Source organism: Microtus oregoni, unplaced genomic scaffold, assembly GCF_018167655.1.
Source record: "Microtus oregoni isolate MIOR12 unplaced genomic scaffold, Mior012 000000F_ref0000247, whole genome shotgun sequence".
NCBI classification, from domain to species: Eukaryota; Metazoa; Chordata; class Mammalia; order Rodentia; family Cricetidae; genus Microtus; species Microtus oregoni.
Window position 1 is genome coordinate 15,084,551 of NW_024543059.1, and position 24,897 is coordinate 15,109,447.

The following is a 24,897-nucleotide window of genomic DNA, read 5'->3' on the forward strand; positions in this document are numbered from 1 at the left end:
TCTTGGTTTCAGTGTCTTTTTCTCTGGTGTCTATCAGTGTATGAATAACACAGCCCTTTGTTTTAGTGTCTTCTCCCAAGTGTGTTTGCCTTTGAGTTATGTTAAGTAAAATGAGATTCTGATGTTCATAACCATTTTCCATGTAATACATTTTCAACATCTTGATCATTTCCCCATGACTTTGTAAACTTAGGAAGAACTTTTAATAGTTATAATGTGTTTATTTCATAATTCTTTATCTTAATTATCCCCATATGTTTCCTATTGAGCTTTCATTCCAAACTTTTGGCCTAAGTCCTTGTACCATTTTATTTCCTAGGTTAGCTTCCTAGAAGGAAACTGAGTCAAAGGGTATTTATCAGGCTCTTGATAATTGTGCCATGTTTCTACAAAATTCCTATCAGGGTAGCTCCCCATGGTTGAGTTGGTGCAGGACAGCCCAGGATTAGTCCAGGTTGCCTTGCAGGAACAGGGTTACAAGCTCAGTCTTATTTCCTGTGTTTATGAATCCCTGCTTGAGCTCTTCTGTGTGACACAGCAAAGCTCTGTGTACAGGGCCCTGTGTTTTAAGACCATGGTGTAGATGTGTTCTTAAGTGAAAAGCCCTGCTCCCTCAACTCTCTCTGGCTTCTTTGGCAGATGACTCGGGGATAATTTACTGCCTCTCCAGGAGGGAGTGCGACACAATGGCGGACACCTTACAAAGAGATGGTCTGGCTGCTCTGGCTTACCATGCGGGCCTCAGTGATTCTGCCAGGGACGAGGTGCAGAACAAGTGGATCAACCAGGATGGCTGTCAGGTGATGCTTGCAGAAGTCAGCAAACCCTCCATGGGGGATCAGTAGCTTTTTCTGTAGATAATACAGCTTCTGCTTTGTTTTTTGAAACAGGTTCTTACTATGTCATTGAGACCAGCCTTGAACTCAGGGCAATTCTCCTGCCTCCACCTCTTACCTAGCTTTGTTTTCTGTTTGTTTTATAAGGGGTGTGTGGTGTGTGTGTGCTACATGTTGTATGAAGGTCAGAGACAACTTTCAGGAGACTGTTCTTTCCTCCCACAGTGTGGGACCCAGGTATCAACTTACATCTTCAGGCTTGGCGGCTCTGAGCTTGTTTTTGTCCTAAAGGAAGACTGACAGTGAATGTGTGCTGCAGTGAATACCTAGAGGACTTAGGAGAAAGTGAGACTGACCAAAGGAAGAGGACTTTCAGAAAGAGTTGGCATCGTTTGGCTTCCTGGTGACCTGTACCATGTGCTTCACAGCCGTGTACCCACCTAACACTGAGAGGGGCACCTCACAGAAGCTGCAGGTCACTCTGGCGGAGCTGGGGCCAGCACCTCTCACGCGCACAGCCTTTTGCCAGCTTTCCTTCATTAGAGGCCGCAGTAAACTTTCTCTTTCTGGGGACATTTCCTTTTAATCAAAGAGCCTTAAGTTTAGATGGATGAGTAACCTTGAATACATCCTGTGCTGGTAATATCCTGATTTGCTGACCCTGTGCGTGTGGTTTGTAGTTCCTCTTTCAGTCATAATGGCAAAATCATGTCATGAGCCTTAGTATGACTGCTGGATATTTCTGTCACTTTTGAAATGCTGTTCTTGCAATAGCAAGTCATTTTTTGAATGCTAAAAAAAGACAGCCTTATTTGTATAATTAATTTTGCCTGAAAATACAATATTTTGGCCTTGGTCAAATAACTCGCAGATTTTCAGCAAAATAGATATCTTTTAAGATTTATTTTCTGTTTTTAGCTGTATATATGAGTTTGGGTGAGGGACAGAATGTGCACATGTGAATGCAGGTACTTTAGTCCAGAAGAAGTGCTGGATTCCTCTGGAGCTGGAGTTACAGGGGTCGTAGTGCTGCTTGCAAAGCCCAGCTTATTTTGTTTTAAAACCCATGTGCGTGAGTGCGGGTAACCACAAAAGCCAGAAGAGGGTGTTGGAGCTCTTGGGGTTTCTAGGCAATTGTGAGCTGCTCAGCATGGGTGCTGGAAACTGAGCTTTGGTTCTCTGCAAGCTCAGGTTATAATCTTTCACAACTGAACCGTCTCTCCAGATCTTGAAATAGATACTCTTGAAAACAATTTTGTCACATTCCATATTAACTATTGCCTAACTTCCACTAAATAATCTGTATGGGCCAAAGAAGACAATCCCTGGCCTTTCTGTTTTGTTTTTATGGGTTTTGTTGTTTTGTTTTTGTATAAGCAGCTTAAGGCTTTTATCTAAGTTAAATTAGATTAAAACAGTTAAAATTTCATAAGCTTTTACTTTGAAAAGTAAGTTAGTGTATGATCACGTGGCACCATGTGGAAGGCTGATATAAGCACCAGAGTAGACGAGAATGTCACTGTTCCTAACTCACGGGAAGACCACCCAGGAGCTCAGCACATTGCTTATGTACCTTAACTTGGATGTCATGGCTATGTTAGCAGCACCCACCACACAACCCTTACAGAAACAGAGGGCAAACAGTCAGCATACAAAGGGCTGATTGCAATTTGTTCTGGGTCCTTCAGATGGTAATAACAAGTCACACAGGAAGATTCTGCTACCCTAAACATCTCTTTACCTTCTTGGATCTGAGTAGAGTTACAAGTTATCAATATGAAAATCTCACCTTGTTCATGGTAATACCAATGAGTCTAATAGGCTTTTATTTTCATACCAGGTTATCTGTGCAACAATTGCATTTGGAATGGGAATTGACAAACCTGACGTGCGATTTGTGATTCATGCATCTCTCCCTAAATCTGTGGAGGGTTACTACCAAGAGTCCGGGCGAGCTGGGAGAGATGGGGAAATATCTCACTGCGTGCTTTTCTACACCTACCACGATGTAACTAGACTGAAGAGACTTATAATGAGTAAGCCATGCACCTCTGCCCATGTTACAGTGTTTGGATCCTGTTTTCATTAAATAGTCATAGAAAGATAAAGGCTTTTAATACATATTGTAACGTTTATTTTAGCTCATTTTGAAGGTACTGCATACTTATTTGGTAAAGTCAGGTGACACTGGCAAGCACAAAGCAGAGCATTTCCAGACCAGGAAAGGAAAGGAGGCTGAGCCTCCAGGTAGTGACCTCTTTTATACCCTCCTAGACCCAAAACCATTTCCAGAAAAATAAATAAATAAATAAATAAATAAATAAATAAGAGAAAATAATGAGTTCTTGTACTATGACCCAGTTTAAGGGTTAGTTGGGGGAAAGCCAAGTATAGAAGCATATGGCTGGGTCTCACTGGGAGAGCTGAGGTAGGATTGTTGTTTGACCTAGGAGTTGATTACGAGGTTGGTCTGTCTCAGAAGAAGCAAGCAGAAGGAAAGAAGGGGCAATAGAAGCAACCCCTGTGCAGCAGCCCTCTTCAGTTTGTGCCTTTTCCATTAGAGGCTGGCAACATCTTGTATTTGGTATTCCCCTTTCCCAGATGCATGTGTTTTCAAATATAAATGGTGGTCTGCAAGATGTCTCAATGGTTAGATGCTTGCCACCAAGCTTCGTAACCTGGGTTCAGTTCCCCAAAAAATTGTCCTCTGGCTTTCACACATATTGAGCTAGCACATGTATATACATGCACATATTTGTATGTGTGTGTGCATGTACACACATAAATGAATGTCATTTGAAAAATAAATGTAAATACAATTATAGACTCACGTAGGTATATTGTAAATTGTTCCAATTACATAGTCTTGTTATTTGGGGTTTACTAAAGCAATCTCCTTAATAGATATTTAAGTTATTATTTTGTACTGTTATCACCTTATAGTGCTGGACAGTCTTGTACAGAGGTTTTTCAGCATTTGTAGAATTCTGTATAGAGGATAAATTTCAACTGTCTTAGTAGGTCAAATGAACCTGTATTTTATAATTTTATCATTTGTGTACCTTTTTTTCCTGTTGAAGTAGTTAACTATGTTTTGTAATCCTACTCCTTTGTTTTTGAGGCTGCTGTCATTTACTCTGGCACAGATACTGAGCATGGGAAATGGCACTGGCTACACTGGGACTCTGTCACCTTTATTACCTTTCTTATTCATGAGAGCTGGCTTTGGACTTACAGTTGCTCCTGTGAAAAGAAGTGAGCCACAAATAGGTTCATAGCTTCAGGAACAGACTGGCCCTGATGCATGTGCACTTCACGTATGCACTTGCCGTGTTTGTTTGTTGGGTTTTTTTTCTTGATTTTTCTTTTGAGATACGGTCCCATTTTGTACCCCAGGTTGGCCTAGAATTTGTGATCCCCCTGCCTCAGCCTCTTCAGTGCTGTGGTTGCAACGGTGAGCCGCCAAGCCAGCTCTGCATGCTGTTTTCAGTGCTTTGTCGCTGCTCAGCTCATTCTGTCTTTACCACAGTGCTAGAAGAAATGAGACGCAGAGCTAGAGAGCAGTGTGCTGTTCACATTCGTGTTGCCGATTTGTGTTTTTAAACAAAACCTGGAGAAGCAGTCTTCTGTTGATGGTGGCTTGCCTGAGTTCAGCCTTATGATAGATTTAGTCTTTCAATTGAGCCATGCTTTGAGTTTTTAGTTTTGGAATGGGGAGACTTGGGGGAGTTCTAATTTTATTTTATGTGTATGTGTAAATCCCTGAATGTATATGTGCACCACTTATGTGCCTGGTACCTATGAAAATCTGAAGAGGGCACCAGAATCCCTGGAACTACAGTTATAGCCAATTATGGCCTGCCATATAGTTGCTGAGAACCAAACCCACATCCTCTGCAAGAGAGCAAGTGCTCTTAACCACTGGACCTTCACCCGAGCCCCTAATGCTGAGGTTTTTATGAGCTAGCAAAATACAGTCTGGTCTTCTCTTGTGAGGTGTTAGCAGCCTTAGCTTGACATCCGCCTTACAACCACAAGGGTCAATCATCAGCAGTTTACGGTCTGCTATGTTCAGTCGTTTAGGTGCATTAAGTACAGTGTCCCATGTATGATATTTTCAACTTAAAATAAGTGCATCAAGATACGACCTTTCAGAACTCTAAAACATTTGTATTGTTAAGCAAAAGTCATTTAATAAGTATTTAAATCCTGGTATCCTAGCAACCGTTTGAAAAAATAGTGCTCAAAACTGGAAGGAAAATAGTAATTTTATTCGTAAGTAACTATGCTTGCCTATTAATGGAAAATATACACCAGTGGGGTTTTTTTTTTCATTTTAATAGATTTTCTGTGTGTGTACACATGTGTGCATGCACACGCGCGTGTGCGGTGGTAGAGGACAACTTACATGAGTTGGTTCTTTCTTTTCACCGTGTGGGTTGCAGGAATTGAGCCCAGGTCATCAGGCTTAACAATAAGCACCTTTGCCCTACTCAGCCATCTCACCAGCCCCATGTCTCGTTTTAAACCTTGGAATCAAATAAGTTACTACTACTCCTAGTTTCTGTTTTCTGTGAGCTTGTGTAGGACATGCTAGGGATGAAACCCAGGGCCTTGCAGGAGCTCTACCCCTGAACTACATCCCCAGTCCTTGGGGCTTTTTGTTGGGTCATGGTGGCTTTTGGAGACAGGGTCTCACTATGTAGCTCTGGCTGACCTAGAACTCACTATGTAGACCAGGCTGACCTTAAACTTACAGAAATCTGTCTGCCTCTCCCACCTGAGTGCTAGAATAAAAGGCCAGTCCTGTCTTGTTTGAGATACTGTCTTGCTTTGTAACCTAGGTGTGTATCACACTCAGCCCTCCTGCCTCCCCAGCTGGGGTCACAGGTGTGTACCTTCATGTTGTCACGTTTGTTTTTGTGTGCTGCTCATTTTATCACAGCACCTTCAAAAATTCCAACTTGACGGAGCCGTGACTTCCCCAGAAGTATAATATAATGCGATGTTAAATCATGAACTACCTCAGATAACTAGTTTGGGTGGTGTTCAACAGATGTAGTTATTGCTATTTCCCTTAAATTTAGGACATCCTGTCTCTGAGCTCCCTAGAGTCCTCTGGATTCTTGACCACAGTTTTAGAAGCCCTAGTTTCAGTAGGAGTTCAGCTATGGGACTGCCTGCTTCCTCTAGATACGCAGCTCGGCACATATCTACCTAGAGAGAAAGTGTAAAACAAATCTCTGTCATTGGGGATGATAAAGATATAAAGAAAATTCAGTTTTAAAAAAGGAAAATTAAACAGTATAGGGTGAAATAGCTTATGCCAGTAATCTCAGTATTTTGGAGGCTGAGACAGGAGAATTTCAGTTTCAAGGCCATCTTGGGGTACAGTATGAGACTTTGCCTCAAGAAGAGGAAGAAGAAATCCAACATTCCTATAAAATTAAAACCATGAGACATGAACTTCAGCATCCAGTGAGCTGCAGTGTAGAAGGATGTCACTGACACTGTGTTGATAATAGTCTTTTTCTTATTTCGTATTTAAATCTAGCAGAGCACAGTGGCTCATGTCTGCTGTCCTAGCACACAGAAAACTGATTTAGCAGGGATATTTAAAGCTCATCTAGCTATAGCAAGACCTTATCTCCAAAACCAAACAAAAAGTAAGTTATATGAGTCAATAAAAAAATATTACTTTTATATTCTTTGGTTTTTCACTAAAAAACTTATACATTGGGCCAGACAGTGGTGATGCACACCTTTAATTTCAACATTCAGAGGCAGAGGCAAGCAGATCTCTGAGTTTGAGGCTAGCCTGGTCTACAGAATGAGTTCTGGGACAACCTGGGCTACACAGAGAAACCCTGTCTTGAAAGAAACTGGAAAAAAAAATTTTTTTGTTCTGTTCTTCATCTCTTTTAGTGGAAAAAGATGGAAACTCTCATACGAAGGAGACTCACTTCAATAATTTATATAGCATGGTCCATTACTGTGAAAATATAGCAGAATGCAGAAGAATACAGCTTTTGGCTTACTTTGGTGAGAAAGGATTTAACCCTGATTTTTGTAAGAAATACCCAGATGTTTCTTGTGACAACTGCTGTAAAACAAAGGTAAAATATGTCATTTAAAATTACTTAATACTTGCCGAGCAGTGGTATCACAACACTTTTAATCCCACCACTCAGGATGTAGAGGCAAACAGATCTCTTAGTTCATGAATAGCCTGGTCTACAGAGTGAGTTCTAAGACAGCAAGGGCTGCAACAGAGAAACAAAAAAAAAAAAAACAAAAAAAAAAAAAAACTTAATAAGAAAAAAAACTTAATAATTAAGAAAATTGCTGACTTTTTTTTTTTTAGCTTAAAAAAAAATAGGTCAGGTGTGGTGGTGGAACAAGGTAAGCAGATCGCTCTGAGTTTGAGCCAGCCTGGTCTACACAGTGAACTCCAGGACAACCAAGGCTACTTTGTGAAACCCAGTCTCCAAAAGATAAGTAAATAAATAGTAGCGTGGGCCAGGCATAGTAGAACAAGTCCTTAGGAGGCAGTATCAGGAAGGAATGTCAGGAATCCAAGGTGTCCTTACTACATAATCTGTCCGTGCCAGCCTGGGCTTCGTAAAACCTCGTTTCAAAAAGTAACAAAAAACAAAAAAGTAAGTATCAAAATAATCCAACATGGACAAGCAGAGTATTTTAAATTCAACTATAACATATATTTAGAGATCTCATTCTTAAAACAGGTAGTGACAATAGTATTATGTTTGAAAATTACTTGTTTGTTTAACTGTGAAAACAATGAAAAGGACGTGATGATACAATCCCAGCAGTTTAGAAACTGAGACAGGAACAAGAAAGAGTGTAAGGCCAACCTGAGCTACATAGTAAGATCGTGTCTCAAAACTCAGTAAGTGCTCTACCCAAGAACTATATTTCCAAGCCTCCACCCTTTTTATTTTATACTTTGAAAGACAAGATCTTTATAGTTGTCCTAGATTGCTTTAACTGTCAACTTAGCACAATCTATAGTCATCTGTGAAGGAAGTCTCAATTGAGGGATTGATTGCTAGGATCAGATTAGCCTGTGATGCCTACTGTGGGCAGCACCATTCCCTGGGCAGGAGAGCTAACTAAGCGTGAGCCAGCCAGCAAGCAATGTTCTTCCATGATTTCTGCTCCAAGTTCCTGCCCCAAATTCTCTCATAGGCATACCTGTAAATTGGAATAAATCTTTTTCCCGCTAAGTTAGGTTTGGTTAGAATGTTTTATCACAGCAACAGAAATCAGGCTAGACTAGTAGCCCAGGCTGACCTCAAATTTGCAGCAAGCCTTCTGCCTCAGACTCCCATGTCTTGATATAACAGACACTGAGCCACCACACCTGGCTTACAGTTTCCTGTTGTAATGTTTGTGATGCCTCACTGTTTCCAGGTTTTGCACACTTGCAGTGGGCTAGGAACACCCACTGAAGGGGCAGACACGTGATACAGCACAGTAAGTGGTGACACAGAAATGTGCAGGGCGGACAGAATCTAGGTCCACTGCCCTTCCGCCCACCACACCCTAGAAACGCTGCTGTCACTTACCCACGCTGTACCCACCCTGTGACAGCTGTTCTAGGAACTTGGGGTGCAGGCCAGTATGGAGGATTAGGGTAGAAGAAGACAGAAGGGTCCTTTACTCATGAGGATGTTAAAGGGTGGAAACCCTGAGGAAATGAGAAGAGGAACTAAGAGGGATCATCATGTTTAGTGGCCCATGTAGCTAATCCACCACTCTGGAGGTGTATCTGTTCAATGATAGTCCAGTCTACATAATTCTAGGAAAAAATATATCACCAAAGACTGACAAGAGATTAGGAAGATTAGAGAATTTGTGAGCTGCACTTATGGACAGTGCTTTTCATCCTAAAGTCTGTCGTCTCATAAGGCACAGAGCACTGTTCCAAGAATTGTGAAGGATGAAGGACCTTTTTCTACTCAAGAATGGTAGGTAGTTGAAAGACAAGATATATGTCTGAAGCAGCAATAACATGGCCACAGTAGAGGCCTAATTATTCTAGAATTTAAGAACGAACATTTGAAACTTCGTAGGTTTTTTTTAATGATTTATTTATTTTTTATTTCATGTGCAATGGTGTTTGCCTGCATGAATGATGTATAAGAGTGTCAGATACCCTGGAGCTACATAGTTGTGAGCTGCCATGTGGGTGCTGGGAGTTGAATCCATATCCTCTGGAAGAGCAGCCAAAGCTCTTAACCACTGAACCATCTCTCCAGTCCCTAAAACGTCTTAGTTTTTATTTTATTTTTATTTTTATTTTTTTTAGTTTTTCGAGACAGGGTTTCTCTGTGGTTTTGGAGCCTGTCCTGGAACTAGCTCTGTAGACCAGGCTGGTCTCAAACTCACAGAGATCCGCCTGCCTCTGCCTCCCGAGTGCTGGGATTAAAGGAACATCTTAGTTTTTAATCTTCATTTTAGTGTGAAAATAAATTGTAAGTTTTACCACAATTGATATTAAGGTCTAGTAACTGGGTCTCCTTGTCTTAATTATAGCAGAAGGTAATTTTTTATTCATAGGATTATAAAACAAAAGATGTGACTGATGATGTGAAAAATATCGTAAGATTTGTTCGAGAACACAGTTCATCACCAGGAGCTAGAACTGTAGGTCCTTCTGGAAGATTTACTCTGAACATGCTGGTCGACATTTTCTTGGGTAAGTCCTCTGCTATATTGTTTGAATTATATCAGTTAAGATTAGAAATCTAAAGGAGTGATTACAAGTGTATTAAAAAGTCACTAAGGTGAGTTTTCAAACACAAAGACTGAGTCTGATCCCCAGAACCTACATAAAGAAATCCAGACTGGCCATGCGTGGTCATGCCCACCTTTAATCCTAGCACATAGGAGGCACGCTGTTACACAGGGAAACTGTCTCAGGAAAGGAAAGAGAAGGACGGAAGGAAGAAATCCAGACTTTGGCTGAGGAGGCAGCTCGGTGGATACAGTACTTACCGCAGGAATTATCTACTTCCCACCACTCATGTAAGATCTGGCCTCACAATACTGTCTATAACCCTAGTGAGTGACAGGAAACTCCCAGGAGCTTGCCAGCAGTCTAGTCAAGATGGAGAACTTCAGATAGAGGCTTAACTTTAACCTCTGCTGCCCATATACATACACTCCTCTGTTGGCTGCCCGGAACTCGCTTCATAGACCAGGCTAGCTTCAAACTCACAGAGATCTGCCTGCCTCTGCCTCCTGAGTGCTGTGATTAAAGGCATGCACCACCACTGCCCAGCCAGAGACAATCTTGAGTGCGTTAGAAAGATAAAACAGGTGCTAAAACCAGACTGGCATTAGGTGGTTGTCAGCGACCCTGGAGACTACAGAAGCGAGTGCATACTAGTAGAGTGCACAGAGGCCCCAACCTGAGCACCCAGAAAGGACCAGTGGACCTCCGCATTCAGGGCCAGCCAGGGCAACAGTAAGACCCTGTCTCTGAATAATTAAGCAAATGAACAGTAAGTAAGAATAAAAGAAGTAAGGCGCTGCTTCCAGTGGTCAGACTACATATATACAATAGGAAGGAAAGTGGCCAAGAATCCTGTCTGCAGGTACAACAACAGTCAGTAAATGAGCAGGAGTATATTCATAGCATGGACTGTGTTAATCACTAGATGTCAGGTGGTAACTCCCGTGGTGGAAGGACTGCTAGGATTTGTATTCTGGGTGCAGGTGACCACAGAAGCACTCAAACTGACAAGCCAGTGATGACCTGACTGGAGGTGTAGTTGAGTTGTAGAGCATTTGTCTACCATGCTCCAGGCGCTGGGCTTCCCCACAGACATACAAATTAAAGGTGATGGAAAGGGAAGTTAAGAAGGGCAAGGAGCCGGGCGGTGGTGGCGCACGCCTTTAATCCCAGCACTCGGGAGGCAGAGGCAGGTGGATCTCTGTGAGTTCGAGGCCAGCCTGGTCTACAAGAGCTAGTTCCAGGACAGGAACCAAAAAGCTGCGGAGAAACCCTGTCTCGAAAATTAAAAAAAAAAAAAAAAAAAAAGAAGGGCAAGGGTAGAGTAAGATTGTGACTTGCCTGTCCATCCTCATCCTTCTCTCTGTCCCTCCCTCCCTTACCATATTGCCCGTGTAATCTATGTCATTTGTGTATGATAAGATATAGTCAGTCTCCTAATTTAAGTAGTTTCATTTCAGGACATAGTTTCTGTTATAAAAATGGAATGGTAAAATAGTCTTTCAAACAAATCTTTGACTACATCTCTGTTAGACTTTTCATGTAGATTTATAAAAGATCAGCAGCAGGGAGGTAGTGGCACACTCCTTTAATCCCAGCACTCAGTTACTAGACAGAGGGAAGCAAATCTCTGAGTTTGAGGCCATCCTGGTCTATATAAGAAGTTCCAGGACAGCCTGGGCTAAACAGAAATCATGTGATTAAAAAATTACTGGATTAGAGGTTAAAGATTTTTTGTCACATATTCTTCAGCTTCCCACCAGCTCTTACGTGTGCACGCGTGGTACACACCTGACATTCTGTCACTTGGGATGCAGAGGCAGAAGAATTGTCATAAATTTTGAGTCCAGCTAAGATTACATAGCAAAAACCTAAATCTGAAATAAATAAATAAAAATTTGTCTCCATCCTTGAGCTTTCTTATGTTATACTTAGCGGTGGAGTAACTACATCTTTAAAAGCCTGTTAGCAGAGCAATGGTCCTGTTCTAGAATGTTAGGGAAAACCATCTGAAATTTCAAATGATGTAATTATTTGACCCTCATAAAGTTAAAGTCTTCCAAGGTAGCTGCTCATTCTGGTTATCAGTCATCCATGTTACAGGCTTTTAAAATGGGGAGTTGTGATAAGATTGTGAGCCCCCCAGGCATAGTGAAGCATGCCTGTAATCCCAGCACTGGGAGACAGACAGAAAGATACCACAATTTCAAAGCTAAACATGTCTATATATTGAATTTCAAGCCAACCAAGGTTGTGTAGCAGACTGTCTCAAAAAGTTTTTTGAACCTGTTGGTGGTGGTGCATGCCGCCAGTCCCAGCACTGGAGACACAGAAGCAAACAGGTCTCTATGAGTTTGAGGCCATCCTGCTCTGTATAGAAATTTTCAGACCTGTAAGAACTCCATAATGAGATCGTGTCTTTAAAAGAAGCAATTTTGGTTTTGTTTTCTGAAACAGGGTTTCTTCTTTTTTTTTTTGGTTTTTCGAGACAGGGTTTCTCTGGTTTTGGAGCCTGTCCTGGAACTAGCTCTTGTAGACCAGGCTGGTCTCCAACTCACAGAGATCCGCCTGCCTCTGCCTCCCAAGTACTGGGATTAAAGGCGTGCGCCACCACCGCCTGGCTTGAAACAGGGTTTCTCTGACTGTCCTGGAACTCACTTTGTAGACCAGACTGGCCTTGAACTTACAGAGTTTCCTCTACCTTTGCTTCCTGAGTCCTGGGATTAAAGCCATACAGCACAGCCCAGCGAGAAAAAGAGAAAGACTTTTTTTCAACATACCCTGTCTTTAAAAGAAAAAAAAAAGTATAATTTTTAGCTTAACATTTAAAATTGTGTTAATGTGATGAGATCACTGCTGTTCTCAGGTGACCGGGGCAATGCAGGCACTTCCAGCTTCACCTCTTTTGAGATCTAGTAAAATGCTACATTTTGGTTTTAGAATTTGTGTATGCTTTATCAGAGTGTAACAAAATATGCAGATTTAAGTATCTACTTTATAATTGAATAGATATTTAAATAAGTAGGACCAGAGATGGTATTTAGAAAACCAATTCAAAGGCTCTCTGGTAGAGTTCCAGCCCCAGCACTAGAGAGCAAAGGTCGATGGCCAGCAAGATGGCTCAGCAGTTACAGATGCCTGCTGCCCAGCATGACAGCCTGAGTTCAGCCCGACTGAGAGAGAACCAACTCCTGCAGGATTGTCCTCAGCTTCTGCAGCATAAGCTGTGGCACATGTGTGCACACAACGAATAAATGCTTAAAAAATACTTGTTAAAAGATTGGTAGGCTGGGTATGAGGGCACATACCTGTAATTCTAAGTGCTTGGAAGGTGCTTAGAATGGGAGGATCAGAAGTTCAGATAACTTTGAGGACCGCCTGGGCTATATAAACCCTGTCTCAAAAAACAAACAACAAAAATGTTGTGTAACTCTATCAACAATGCACAGAAATATAAAGTATAACCGAGTGGTATAAAGCTACTAGCACATACATAAATTCTTTATTCTTTGCTCTATTTTTCTAATGCAATTTTATAAACTGTGAATGCCATGTTTTAAAATAATAAGCTAAATTTTGCTGTGGTTTGGTCAATATGTTTTAAAACAAGGAGAAGTAGGAGCAGCCAGGGGCTGGGGTAGAGTACAAGCTCAGTATGCACAAGGTGCTGGCTCCTTCCCTGTCACTGAGAGAAAGTACATGCAACCACAGGAACCTTGGAATTCTCCTCAGATACGCTCCTAACTCAGAAATGAGGTCTGTTTGTGCTGTGGGGTTTCCTGTGGAACAGATGATCCCTCCTGTTTGTCCAAAGATGTCCTTGAGTGACTTCTTAGCTTCTTCTGTATGAATAATGATACAGCTATACTTACTCATCTAAATTTTTGAACTTTCTAGGAAGTAAGAGTGCAAAGATTCAGTCAGGAATATTTGGAAAGGGATTTTCTTATTCACGACACAATGCTGAAAGACTTTTTAAAAAGCTGATACTAGACAAAATTTTGGATGAAGACTTATATATCAATGCCAATGACCAACCAATCGCCTATGTGATGCTAGGAACTAGAGCCCAAGATGTACTAAATGGCCACTTAAGGGTAAGGTATATTAAATGATCATTTTGCTATCTCACAGTGAATGTGCCAGATTATATCATGACTTTAAAGTTCGATGTTCTTCCCTTAGGAGCATATTATGATCTTAATTGGAAAGAGATCTTGAAATTGAACCAATTAATATGATATTTGTCAAAATGAATTTAATAGATATTCAAGCTACTAAATCTTCCTATATTCATTAAATAAGCATTTATGGGCTAGCAAGTAGGTCAGGGGACTTGCTACCTGGCTTCATGACATTAGTTAAATCTCTGAGACCAACATGAACAAAGAAGAAAGCGGATTCTTGTAAATTGTCTTTTACAAACATACCTAGCGTGCATGCATATGTGAGTGCATGAGCATACACATGCACACAATTAAATTAAAGAAAAATTAAGTACACATTTATCAAAGGGTACTCTTGTGTATGTGCCAGGCCCTGGAAATAGAAAGATGGAAAATGTACAGTCCTTGTTCCCAAGGGGGTTTTATACCTTTCGACAGAAAAGAAATACAAGGGTAGGCAATGTGGCTTAACAGGCAAAGGTATTGCCATTCAAGCCTGGCAACCTGAATTTGATCCCCAAAACCCAGGTAGAAGGAAAGAACTGACTCCAGAATGTCCTATGACCTCTACACAGTCACCGTGACATACATATGTGCACACTCATGCCCACACAGACAATATTATTAAATAGAATTCTTAAATAAATTAAAAAAAAAAGTCAAACACTGAAAGATGCCATTCCTTGGGAACAAGTGTGCTTCTGCCTGTTCCTCTGATTACTTTCTTTCTCACTAAGGTGGACTTCATGGAAACAGAAAATTCCAGCAGTATAAAAAAACAAAAAGCTCTAGTGGCCAAAGTATCCCAAAGAGAAGAGGTAGTTAAGAAATGTCTTGGAGAACTTACAGAGGTCTGCAAATTGCTGGGGAAAGTCTTTGGTGTTCATTACTTCAATATTTTTAATACAGCTACACTCAAGAAGCTTGCAGGTAAGTGCCTGTGCGCCTTGCTCTTCTGGCCCAGATCAGTGGCCAGAAGTTCTCACTGAAGGACACTATTGTTTCTGAGACAGGGTCTTTTCATTAATCTGTTGCTGTTGAGACAGGGTTTCACCATGTCACCCTGATTGGCCTGGATCTCACTGTGTAGACCAGATTGGCCTTGAACTCATAAAGGTCTGCCTGCTTTTGCCTCTACCTCTTGTGCATGTGCTGGGATTAAAGGTGTGTGCCCCACTGTGCCATGATGAGACAGGACCTTATGTGGTTCAGGGTGGCCACAAATGGCTAATGCCCTGGTGCCAGCCTTCCTGAGTGCTGGGCTTGTAAGCATGAGCTGCTGCTAAGGGGCTTTGTAAAGTGTTGGTCTATTTTAATTATTTTTGGTCTAAACCCAGAGATACCACTTAAGCTCTTTCTTGAAGTAAAAATATTTAAGATATATACAGTTCAGATATGCGCTATAATTTTAATCTTGTACTTTTCTGTAGAGCTGAATGTTAGGATGTGAATAATTACATCTACAAAGCCAGATGTCAATTACTTTTTGCTTTCCTTCATGACGCTGAGCTATTTCTGTCCAAGTACTTTGCAGCGAGGATCTAAACATGAAAGAAACTGTCTTAGGCTTCTTTGAATCTGGATCTATAACACTGCTGTGTCTTTAGTTAAGAAATATTTGCTGATCTGAGTTATTTGCATGGGCTGAGTTAGCTTAACCCAGAATTTCAGTGGTAAGGTCTCTGGGGAATGAGTTGTCATTGACTGCTGTGTAACCCTTCTTGCTCTTCCTTCATGAAACCCCATAATCATCACTCTGTCACTTTACCATCCACCATCAAACCTTTCCCTGTCCAGCTGCCCGCCTCTGACATTCCCCATCCTGGCTGTGGGATCTGGCTTTGGTTTTGGTTTACAGTGCTGTTGTGCTGGGGATTTAATCCTGAGCCCCACTGTTCCAGTACAGGTGCTTTTCTGATGATACCAGAAGATGTCAACAGAATCTCAGTGAGGTGTAACCAGAGGACAGTCTCGTGTGCTGTTCTCTTCAAGCACCATCCACCTTTATTTTTCCAACAGGGGTCTAGACAATTAGGATCACCAGCTGTCCGCTGACCCCCAGATGTCCTTGCCTCTGCCTCACAGCACTGGAATTATATGCCCAGCTTTTACATTGCTGCTGGCAACCAAACTTCCATCCTGTGCCTGTGCACCAAGAACGGTACTGATTGAGCCAGCTCCTCGGCTCTCTGACGACATTTCATGTCATTAAACTCACTCTGAGGTGCCAATAACAGGGAGCTTGTTGACCTACTGACTGTTAATTATTAATATCTGTACATAAGATCTCACATGCATAAGCAGGAGTGAGCACAGAACAGCTGCAGCTTGTCCAGCATATTCATGAGACACTTCTTGACTTCAGAAACAGTGTGTGAGTTAGAGTCAGAGAAAAAGGATGGTTTCCTTGGCTATTAATGTAGTTTCCTAACTGGTCTCTTTAGTTCCAGATGTGAACATAGTATGCTTTTATTTTTTCCAAAACCACTAAACTACAACAGCTCACTAGATACAACACAGTTCTGCCAAAGGGTCAAAGGGTCTGCATCTGCTTGCCTCTCCCACTTCATCTCCCCCTAGCCTTCTTCATTAACCTTCTGCTCTATCCCACAGTCTGTCGCTTTTCTTCTAAACATAGGAATGAGGTGAAAATCACAGATGGGAAAGGATCTGAAATCCACCCTCTGCTCAAGTCAAAAACTTAGGGATTAGCACCCGTTCACTCTCCGAAGACAGCACTCCTGGCCTCCAGAACAGATCCAGGCCTTCCAATCTCTTCCCCCACATCTGACTTGCCCCGTCCTTCTTCCTTCAGAAGCACTACGCACGCCTTTCTACCCTTTCCTATATATACAGCAGCCAGAGTGACCTTTTAACCCCAGGCTTGCCCAGCCATAAGATGTGTGTGCTGTCTCTACAGAGGACTCCAGGCTTCACTTGTCTCACCCTATGTGGGACTGACAGATGAGGAACAAACTTGGGCTGGGGCAGCAGCAATGCAGTGTGTCTCTTGAGGTGGAATGTGCATGTCTGCACTGCAGGGAAAGAATCAGAGCTAGGACTAGAATGTGGGTGTTCGCAACAAATGCGGGGACAGCAGTCTTGCAGCTAGACAAGTCTTGGGGGCAGTGGGCAAGAGCCGGGTGTGCTGAAGGCTGAGCACACAGCACAGATCCCACCCTCCTGCTTCCCCCAGACACTTGGCTGTCTCACACTCACTACCTTGGTGTCTATGCCTTTGCTGCTGAAATTGGATGGTGGCTCCTGCCCCCCAACCTGTTTGCTACATTTCCAATCTAACTTTGCCTTTTAGAAAACTCCCCATGCATGTATCTGGTGCCCAGCAATAGTTGGGTCTTAACAAATATGAGCCAAATGAGTGGATGCACTTGAATTTAGTGGGTTTTCTATGAGTGGTAATTTAAATTCTTAATTTTATGTCCACACACAGAATCTTTATCTTCTGATCCTGAGGTTTTGCTTCAGATTGATGGTGTTACTGAAGACAAGCTGGAAAAATATGGTGCAGAAGTGATTCCAGTATTACAGAAATACTCAGAATGGACACTGCCAGGTTCAGTATCCCGCCAAACATGTTTTCTAAAAGCTTGTTTTAGTGTTAAGCAATGTATCTCACTGAATTTAATTATGTGATTAATGCATCCTACACCTGTCACACTGGAATCCAGGTTCTAGGAGCAGCCCCTCATGGTGTGCCAGGCACCTCCAAGAGGACACAGTGTTTAGGTCTCCAGGGAAGCCAGTCATTAAACCCACTAATGGAGCCAGGCGGTAGAGGCAGAGGCAGGTGGATATCTGTGAGTTCAAGTCCAGCCTGGTCTACAAAATGAGTTCCAGGACAGCTAGGACTATTATACAGAGACACCCTGTCTCAAAAAGAAAAAAAAGCCCACTAATGGAGGACAGATGGGAACCTCTGAGCCCTCAGTCCTGCACATTGTTCTGGTAAGGCAAGTGCCCAAGGAGTCACAGACTCTGGGACCCATTCCAGATCTACCATCATCTCACTGTGTGATCTTTGGCAGGATACCAGCAACCTCCGTGTGCTTCAGTGTCCTTATCTGAGGAAGGAACATGTTATCTAACAAGCATGTCTAAGATAACATATAAGAGTAGGGCTTAAGTGCTTTGGGAAAATGAACATGTCACTGGAACACAAGCCTGACTCAGTGAGGACATCAAAGCAGAGCTTCCCAAGGCTGCAGTGGGTCTGTCCTGTGGTGCCTCTTCACAAGCCCAGCACTGGTGTAGGAGTTGCTGGCTGAGGGAAACTGAGAGAAGGGGCGGCTTGTGCCGTACAGTGAGTTAGCACCCTCAGTAGGGCTGCTGTCTTAGTTGGGTCTCCACTGCTGTGTAAGCACCAGGACCAAAAGCAGCTTGGGAACGAAGGGTTTGTTTGGCTTATATATCCACATCATAGTCCACTAACGGAAGCCAAGGCAGGAGCAGAAACAGAGGCTATGAAAGAACACTGCTTATTGGCTTGTTCCATACTTGACTTGCTCAGCCTATCCTCCTGTACAACCCCAGGACTACCTTCCCAAGGACAGCTTGGCCAAAGGTGGGCTGGACTCCATCAAAACGAGAGCTGGGCAGTGGTGGTGTATGCCTTTGATCCCAGCACTCAGGAGACAGAGAGAAGCAGGTGGATCTCTGAGTTCAAGGACAAGCCTGGTCGACAGAGTGAGTTCCAGGACAGCCAGGGCTACACAGAGAAACTCTGTCTTGAAAAACAAAACAAAACAAAAAGATGCAAATATCTATGAAAATTACTTTCTCCCTTGCAAATGTTTTCGTCAGGCCAGGTTCCTGCTTGTTAGCCTGATATGTGAAGTGTTCATAACAATTATGCAAAGAAATGGCATCCGTCTGCAAGGAGTAAAATACGGTACTGAATTTTCTGGTGTGTTTATTATTAGGAGACTGTTGCTTAAAGATGAGGGATTTGTTGCCTTTTTATATTGGACTTTTTTTCTCAGTATGTTTAAGATGGTGAATAAAATCAGCTAATGCTTGTGGCATCCTTCACCTCAGCTTAGTTCAGTGTGAAATGGACATAGGCCTCATGCAGCAGAGTGGGAACTAAACCTGACATCTCCAGTTGAGTTAAATATTACTACAAAATTTTTTAAGTAATGAATTTTATCTCTCTTTTATTAGATATAAATTGCCGTTTAATACACTTGAGCTTTTAAAACTAGAAATGTTTGATTCCTGCTGAGTTGTTGAATCCATACAGCGGGGAAGCACCAGGAAAGCAGCTAATATTGGGCTCCAAACCCAGGGTCACCTGTAAATGTCTGCATTTCCTATTTGTAGCTGAGAACAGCTCCCCAGGCATGAGCCACACCAGGAGGAACACGCCGGAGGAGGCTGACGACGAGGAGCCTGTATCTTCTCACTACTTTGCAAATCAAACTAGAAATGAAAGAAAGAGGAAGAAAATGCCAGCCTTCCAAAGGCCCAAGAGGAGGAGAGCTAGTAACGGTGGCTTCAAAGCAAAGGGGTATGGTCTCTGATGTCCTTTGCAGCATCAGTGAAAGGGGAAAAGAGCAGAGGTGCACATAAAGAACATATTTAAATTAGCCATGATTAGGTAATGGGTTGATGGTTAAGACCCAAATCAAAGCACAAGCATGGCTTCAGATTTTTAAAATAATCTATTTCAGAGTTTACAAAAATTTCTAAAACTTTGACCTTACCTTGGAATTTTTGTTTGTTTTGAGGTAATTGCTCTTCTTAAGGTACTTTTCCACCCAAAACACAACTCATACCCACTGAGTAAATAAGTTTCCAGTGTTTGCTACACTTCCTCTGTGACTGCAGGATTCTCTGGGCTCCTGTTCACAGTCTGGCCTTGAACTTGGTTTATAACCGAGGATGACCCTGACTTTCAACTTCTCCTGCCTCAGCCTCCCACGTACTGACATTAGCTACGTGGGCCGTCACACATGGTTTATGCAGTGATGAGATCAAACCCATTGCCTCCTGCATGCTAAACAAGCCTGTCAGCCCAGCTACATCCCAGCCTTCCCCCTGCTTTCAGTGACTTGGAGAGGTGGCTCCTACCTAGCCTTAGCAGGGTAGCTGAGAAAATACCACATGGGGAAATCCAAAAGCCAGGCAAGCCAGGTTTCTTTAGGGCTGTGTAAGTGGCTTCTGTCTTCCCCGCCCCTCCCTTTGCTTGGCTTTGAGCTACAACATGTCTTCACAGGAAGAAACAGGTAGACTTGGCAGCAGGTTTGTTTCTTCCCATTGGACCATGTCCACCAGCCCCTCTCCCAGCCTCTGCCAGGTGTCCTCCACCTTCTGCCTTGCATCTTTGCCTTTGATCCAGATATGGTGGCCCCACAGAACTGCATATGTAACAGACTTGCTTAGACAGGAGGAGGCAAAGCTGCAGTGACTTTTGCAGTTTCCTACCTCTTCTCCTTCTGGGTGATAGAAACAAGATTAAGTGGGAGAAGAGAAAAGAAGGCAGTGTCACCAAATTGTCTTTTCTTGTTAAATCCATAAACAGACTTCTGACAGAGTACAGAATTAATAGCCTTCATAAATGGTGGCTTGATTTTGTGGTTTTAAGTGCGCAAGTGGCCATCAGATACTCTTCAGTGGGGACGTTTTCTCATTTCCTTCATTTATTCTTCTCCCTGGAGAGACGCTCGTTTCCTTGGTTGCTCACAGAGCAGACCTTAAAAAGCTTCTGGTCCAACCCCGTCGGGTTGAGGGTGGGGAAACCGGCCTGGCCTGCGTGGGAAGGTGGGATTGGACACTGGCTGACACAACTGCTTGAGCTTTCCCTTCTGCCTGTCTGTGGACACTGAAAGCATGGGCGATCTGTCATCTGGCTTTGCTTGTTAGAAGAAAGGAGGCCAACACGTTCACTGCTGCCGGCTCCTTTATTTCATTTTCACAGCATTTGTTTGTGAGAAAGAAGCTCTTTGCTGTGTCTCCTGGAGTCTAGTTTAAGGACTAAAACTCATACTTAAACCAGGCATGAAGGGCCGTGCCTCTAACCCTAGCACGTGGGAGGCAGGAAGATGAGAGTTCAAGGAAATACCGAGTTCAAAGCCAATCTGGGCTGTGTGACACCTTCTCAGAAAACAGCCAACTTCATAGTATCCTACAGCCGGCACCAGTTTCCATGCCAGGTGTAATTAGTCTGTGCCTACCAGCTTGGTAACTAGTCACTAGCCGCTGTGTCTTTGCATCTGCTCTGGTCCTCTGGGTTTCACAACCCAGCCCTGAGAGGGTTTCCAGCCCCCACACTGCTCACCTGTGCAATGGGAGACTGCTTGGGGCTCCTTGCCAAAGCCCTTCACCCCATCAGACCACTGGGGCTTACCTCTCCAGAATGACACAATGAGCCAGGTGTGTTCTAAGCTCTCTGAGTGGGAGGAAAATGGATGAGCCGTTGAAATGGAGGCTGCTGTTGGCAGATTCGTTCTGTAAATCAACATAAACAGCAGGTTTTTGCTCCGGGCTTCATTTCTCAGCAGGAAGTCAGCATAGGGAAACTTTAGGCTGCTTCTCTGCCAGATCTGCAGTGAAATGCCTTCCCTCCAGCAAGAGGTTTAAAATGTTGAAAAACTCTTTACCTAGCCCCAGCAGTGTGCCCTGGAATGCCATCGACTGCCCTGGATTCTGGAACTGATGGTGGACCTCAGTGGGTTTGCAGAGCCTCTGAAGGGGCTGCCCACTGTCTCTGTAAACCCACTGGAAGGGTTGCTATGCTCAGGTCAGCAAAGAAGTGATACACCTGACTCAGCTCAGACTATGGCAGGGCCCTCCTCCCGGTGTGCAGGAGGCAGTGAGCAGGAAGACTTGGCAGGTCTTTGGGTGTAGCTGCTGCCGGCTACGTGGCCCGGACACATGCCAGACCAATGCATGAGGCAGCTTGGTCCCTCCCTACAGAGCAAGATCCATGTTGTGCCTAGGAAGTGGCCACCCAGAGGCTCTGCCCATCTCCACTACCCACAAAACTGTGCCAGTTCACTAATTCTAGGGTGTCTGATGGCCAGAGATTTGGGGTCTTTTAGAGATGTCTTCACTTCCTCTTTTGTCAGAACAGATCCGGAGCATCTGGCTGTAGGTTGTAGAAGGTGTGACTGGAGAGAGGGTCCGTAGGTGGTCACAGCCCATAGAATCGAGTCACTTTAGAAAGGGAAACTCACTCTACCCTCTGGATTTCCAGGCAGAAAATGTAGACAGACACAAGACAGAGAAAATCATGCTCATTTTCCTAGCAAGTTAAAAAAGACCATTAACTTGGTCTCATTTAGCATTTTAATTTTCTTTTCTTTGCCACATTTTAGGGGCTTTACTACAAGCAGAAAAATGTCTTCTAAAAGTAAATTCTCTGGTGTAACTGGATCCAGCTCGGCCTCGTGTGCTTCTCAAGCAACATCAGCAGCAAGTAGATTGGGGATCATGGCTCCTCCGAAGCCTGTAAATAGAACGTTCCTGAGGCCCGCGTATGCATTCTCCTAACAGCCTGTAAATAGAACATTCCTCAGGCCTGCGTATGCTTCTCCTAACAGCCCCTCTCAGCACACAGGTCTTGTTTGTCGGCGTCTGACCATCTGCGAGCAGAAAGCTGTTAGTCTTGTTACACCATTTGAAGTTTTCACTTCTATTAATATTTAAATGTATCTCGTGTGATAGTTCTTATTTTTAAATAAACATTTTCTTTGCTGCCACTGCAAGTGTGGCCATTGTTTCTCAGAGCATCTGAAGCAGTGGCTGAATCATCTAGAGAATTCTGAGTGCAACGTGGCACACTGGAGCCAAAAGAAAAGGCAGCATGGGACATTGTGAAACTGTAGAACCTCTTGTGTGAAACAGCCTCAACTGTCTCAAATGACAGAGAAAATAGAAAATATATTACATAATAATTCCTATAATATGCAAAGAGTATAAATCGTTAAGAGAAAATCAGCACAGAAGACAACAGAACAAAGGCTGTGGATAGACGAGTCTCCCCAGAAAATTCAAATGGCCCACAAATATGTGAGAAAGACTCGCTCTCCCCAATTAAAAGTACAAATTAAAACATGAGGTGCTGTTCTTTGTCTGTCAAATTGTCAACAATAGGGCTGGGTATTGTGTCACACAGCCAAACGACCCAGTGACACCAGAGGCTGAGCTAAAGGAACACCTGAGCCCAGGAGTTCAGGACCAGCCTGGACACAGATACATTCTGTGCACGCGCCTTTAATTCCAGCACTCCAGGAGGCAGGGACAGGTGGATCTCTTAGTTTGAGGCCGGCATGATCCAGGATGGCTGGTGCTACACAGAGAAACCCTGTCTCAAAAAAGAAAGGAAAACAAGCAAACCTGACAGCAACAGCAAAAATACCTACCTAGTCTGTCTTGGATGGAGCCAATAGACTCTGCTTACAAAAAAAATGTGTTAAATATTGATGTGCTTGCTGGTTTGTCCTGTGTGTAGTGTCCAGCTCCTGGAAGGGAACTTCAAGCCTCCAGACCACTGTCCTGAGACCTCAGCACTGAGGTGGGCATGTACCTATGCTGAGGGACCACCTAGTTCCTACCACCAGGAGCCTTTGGCTGTTCAGTGGGGAGACTAGTCAAATGAGTTAGCTCAGAGCTATTTGCTTAAAAAGCCTTCCAGAGCTGGCAAGCCGTGACTCCAGTTGGGTTGAAAAGAGGGAACAGAGAACCAAGTAACCAGGGTCACCAGGAGAGCTCTGGTCTAGACGGACCTAGCATTCCCTGTGGCAGCTCGTCTGGAAGGAAGGGCTGCTGCCACCTCTGCTCTAGGCTAGCTGGGTTAAGAGTTCAGGGTCATCCTCAGCTATGCCATGAATTTGACCACAGCCTGGGCCACGTGAGACCCTATTTCCAAAATAAAAGGACAGGACAGTTCTCCCGACCTCCTGACTGGGGCCCAGAGCCTGGGGACTTTGATTTGTCCAGAATCTACTAACCCCAAGTGGCAGAAACAGACTTCACTCAGCTCTAGGGAAGCATTCTAATTTGGAACTGTTGGAACTGACATAGAAACCGCAGCTGCCTCCTTCCTCCAGCTTGGGCTCCAGTCTGAGCAAATACCCCAAGGAATGCACCAGTCCGTGTGGGCAACCCCCAGAGGAGGCAAGCAAAGGCAAGTGACAGTGGAGCTGCGCTGGGCTGAGCCTTGATGAGGATGCTCTGCACAGCCATTGCCTAGGGAAGGCAAGAGACAGACCCGGCCACCAGGAATGTCTAACCTAGGGCCTTCCCCTAGGAACACTCATCAATCAGGAGGCTCGACGCCTCAGCTCTGGCCAGCATCCATGGAGACCCTTGGATTCCAGAGAACTGAGGCTGACTCCCCTGATCACTTCCAGGGACAAGCGACCTTCTGTGACAGAGGAAAGGTCGAGAGCCAAGTCTACGCCAGCAGCCAGCCCTGAAAAGCAGCGCATCATGGTATCCTTTTTATGTAGGAGCAGATTTCAGAAAGGTTATATAACCTGCCTGAAGACACACAGCTAGGAAGTGGTAGTAAGTTGGGTAACCGGTCTCTTGCTTGCCCCGGATTCCCAGTTTGCATCTGTTTCCCTGGTGTAATTAACACAGCCCCCTTTCGTTCTCAGAAGTGTTCCAGTTAGGACAGTCAATTATATGTGATCCAGGTCTATGTGCTCAAGAATCTCTGTTCTTTCTCTAAGCACTCCCAGCCCCCTCTTCCAGCCCCATTTTTCCAAAGCCTCAGGGGCCACCTGCCCTGACCTGTTCTACTCCCTTGCAGCAGGCTCCAAGGACAGCCAGTCTGCAGAGTCAGCCAGCACAGCTGAGCTGCAACTTCTCCGCAAGAGGAGATGAAGCCCCAGGACCCAGCTCTTCTTGAGAAACTGATACACCTCCACCTCCTACCACAGCCTGGGAGAGTCCCTCCATCCTTAGAAAACTCCAGAAGCCTGACTGAATCTCTTCTCTCAGCTCCACAACCATGTAGGTAGGGGACTTCTATAGGCCTGGAAGCCCGACTTTCAGTCTGCTTGAGGCATCTAGGCAGAGGGACCATGGCCTGGACAAAGTCCCCTCAGAGCTCTGACAGCCTCATAAGTCAACCCCCACAGCCTCTGTATAACCTCCCTGGTGGAGA

The 24,897-nt window shown here is 43.8% G+C and overlaps 1 protein-coding gene across 1 annotated transcript in view; it reads left to right on the top strand.

The window, feature by feature from the left end:
• The window catches only part of Blm (BLM RecQ like helicase), a 79,581-nt gene extending 56,523 nt beyond the window's left edge, over positions 1–23,058 (top strand). Inside the window, exons 14-22 of the mRNA XM_041650277.1 lie at positions 640–800; positions 2,677–2,872; positions 6,762–6,952; positions 9,420–9,558; positions 13,495–13,694; positions 14,501–14,693; positions 17,215–17,337; positions 19,104–19,290; positions 22,100–23,058. Of these exons, the coding sequence (XP_041506211.1) occupies positions 640–800; positions 2,677–2,872; positions 6,762–6,952; positions 9,420–9,558; positions 13,495–13,694; positions 14,501–14,693; positions 17,215–17,337; positions 19,104–19,290; positions 22,100–22,274 (1,565 nt within the window). The 3' untranslated portion in view covers positions 22,275–23,058. The remainder of the gene's footprint in view (positions 1–639; positions 801–2,676; positions 2,873–6,761; positions 6,953–9,419; positions 9,559–13,494; positions 13,695–14,500; positions 14,694–17,214; positions 17,338–19,103; positions 19,291–22,099) is intronic.
• Positions 23,059–24,897: the final 1,839 nt, after the last annotated feature.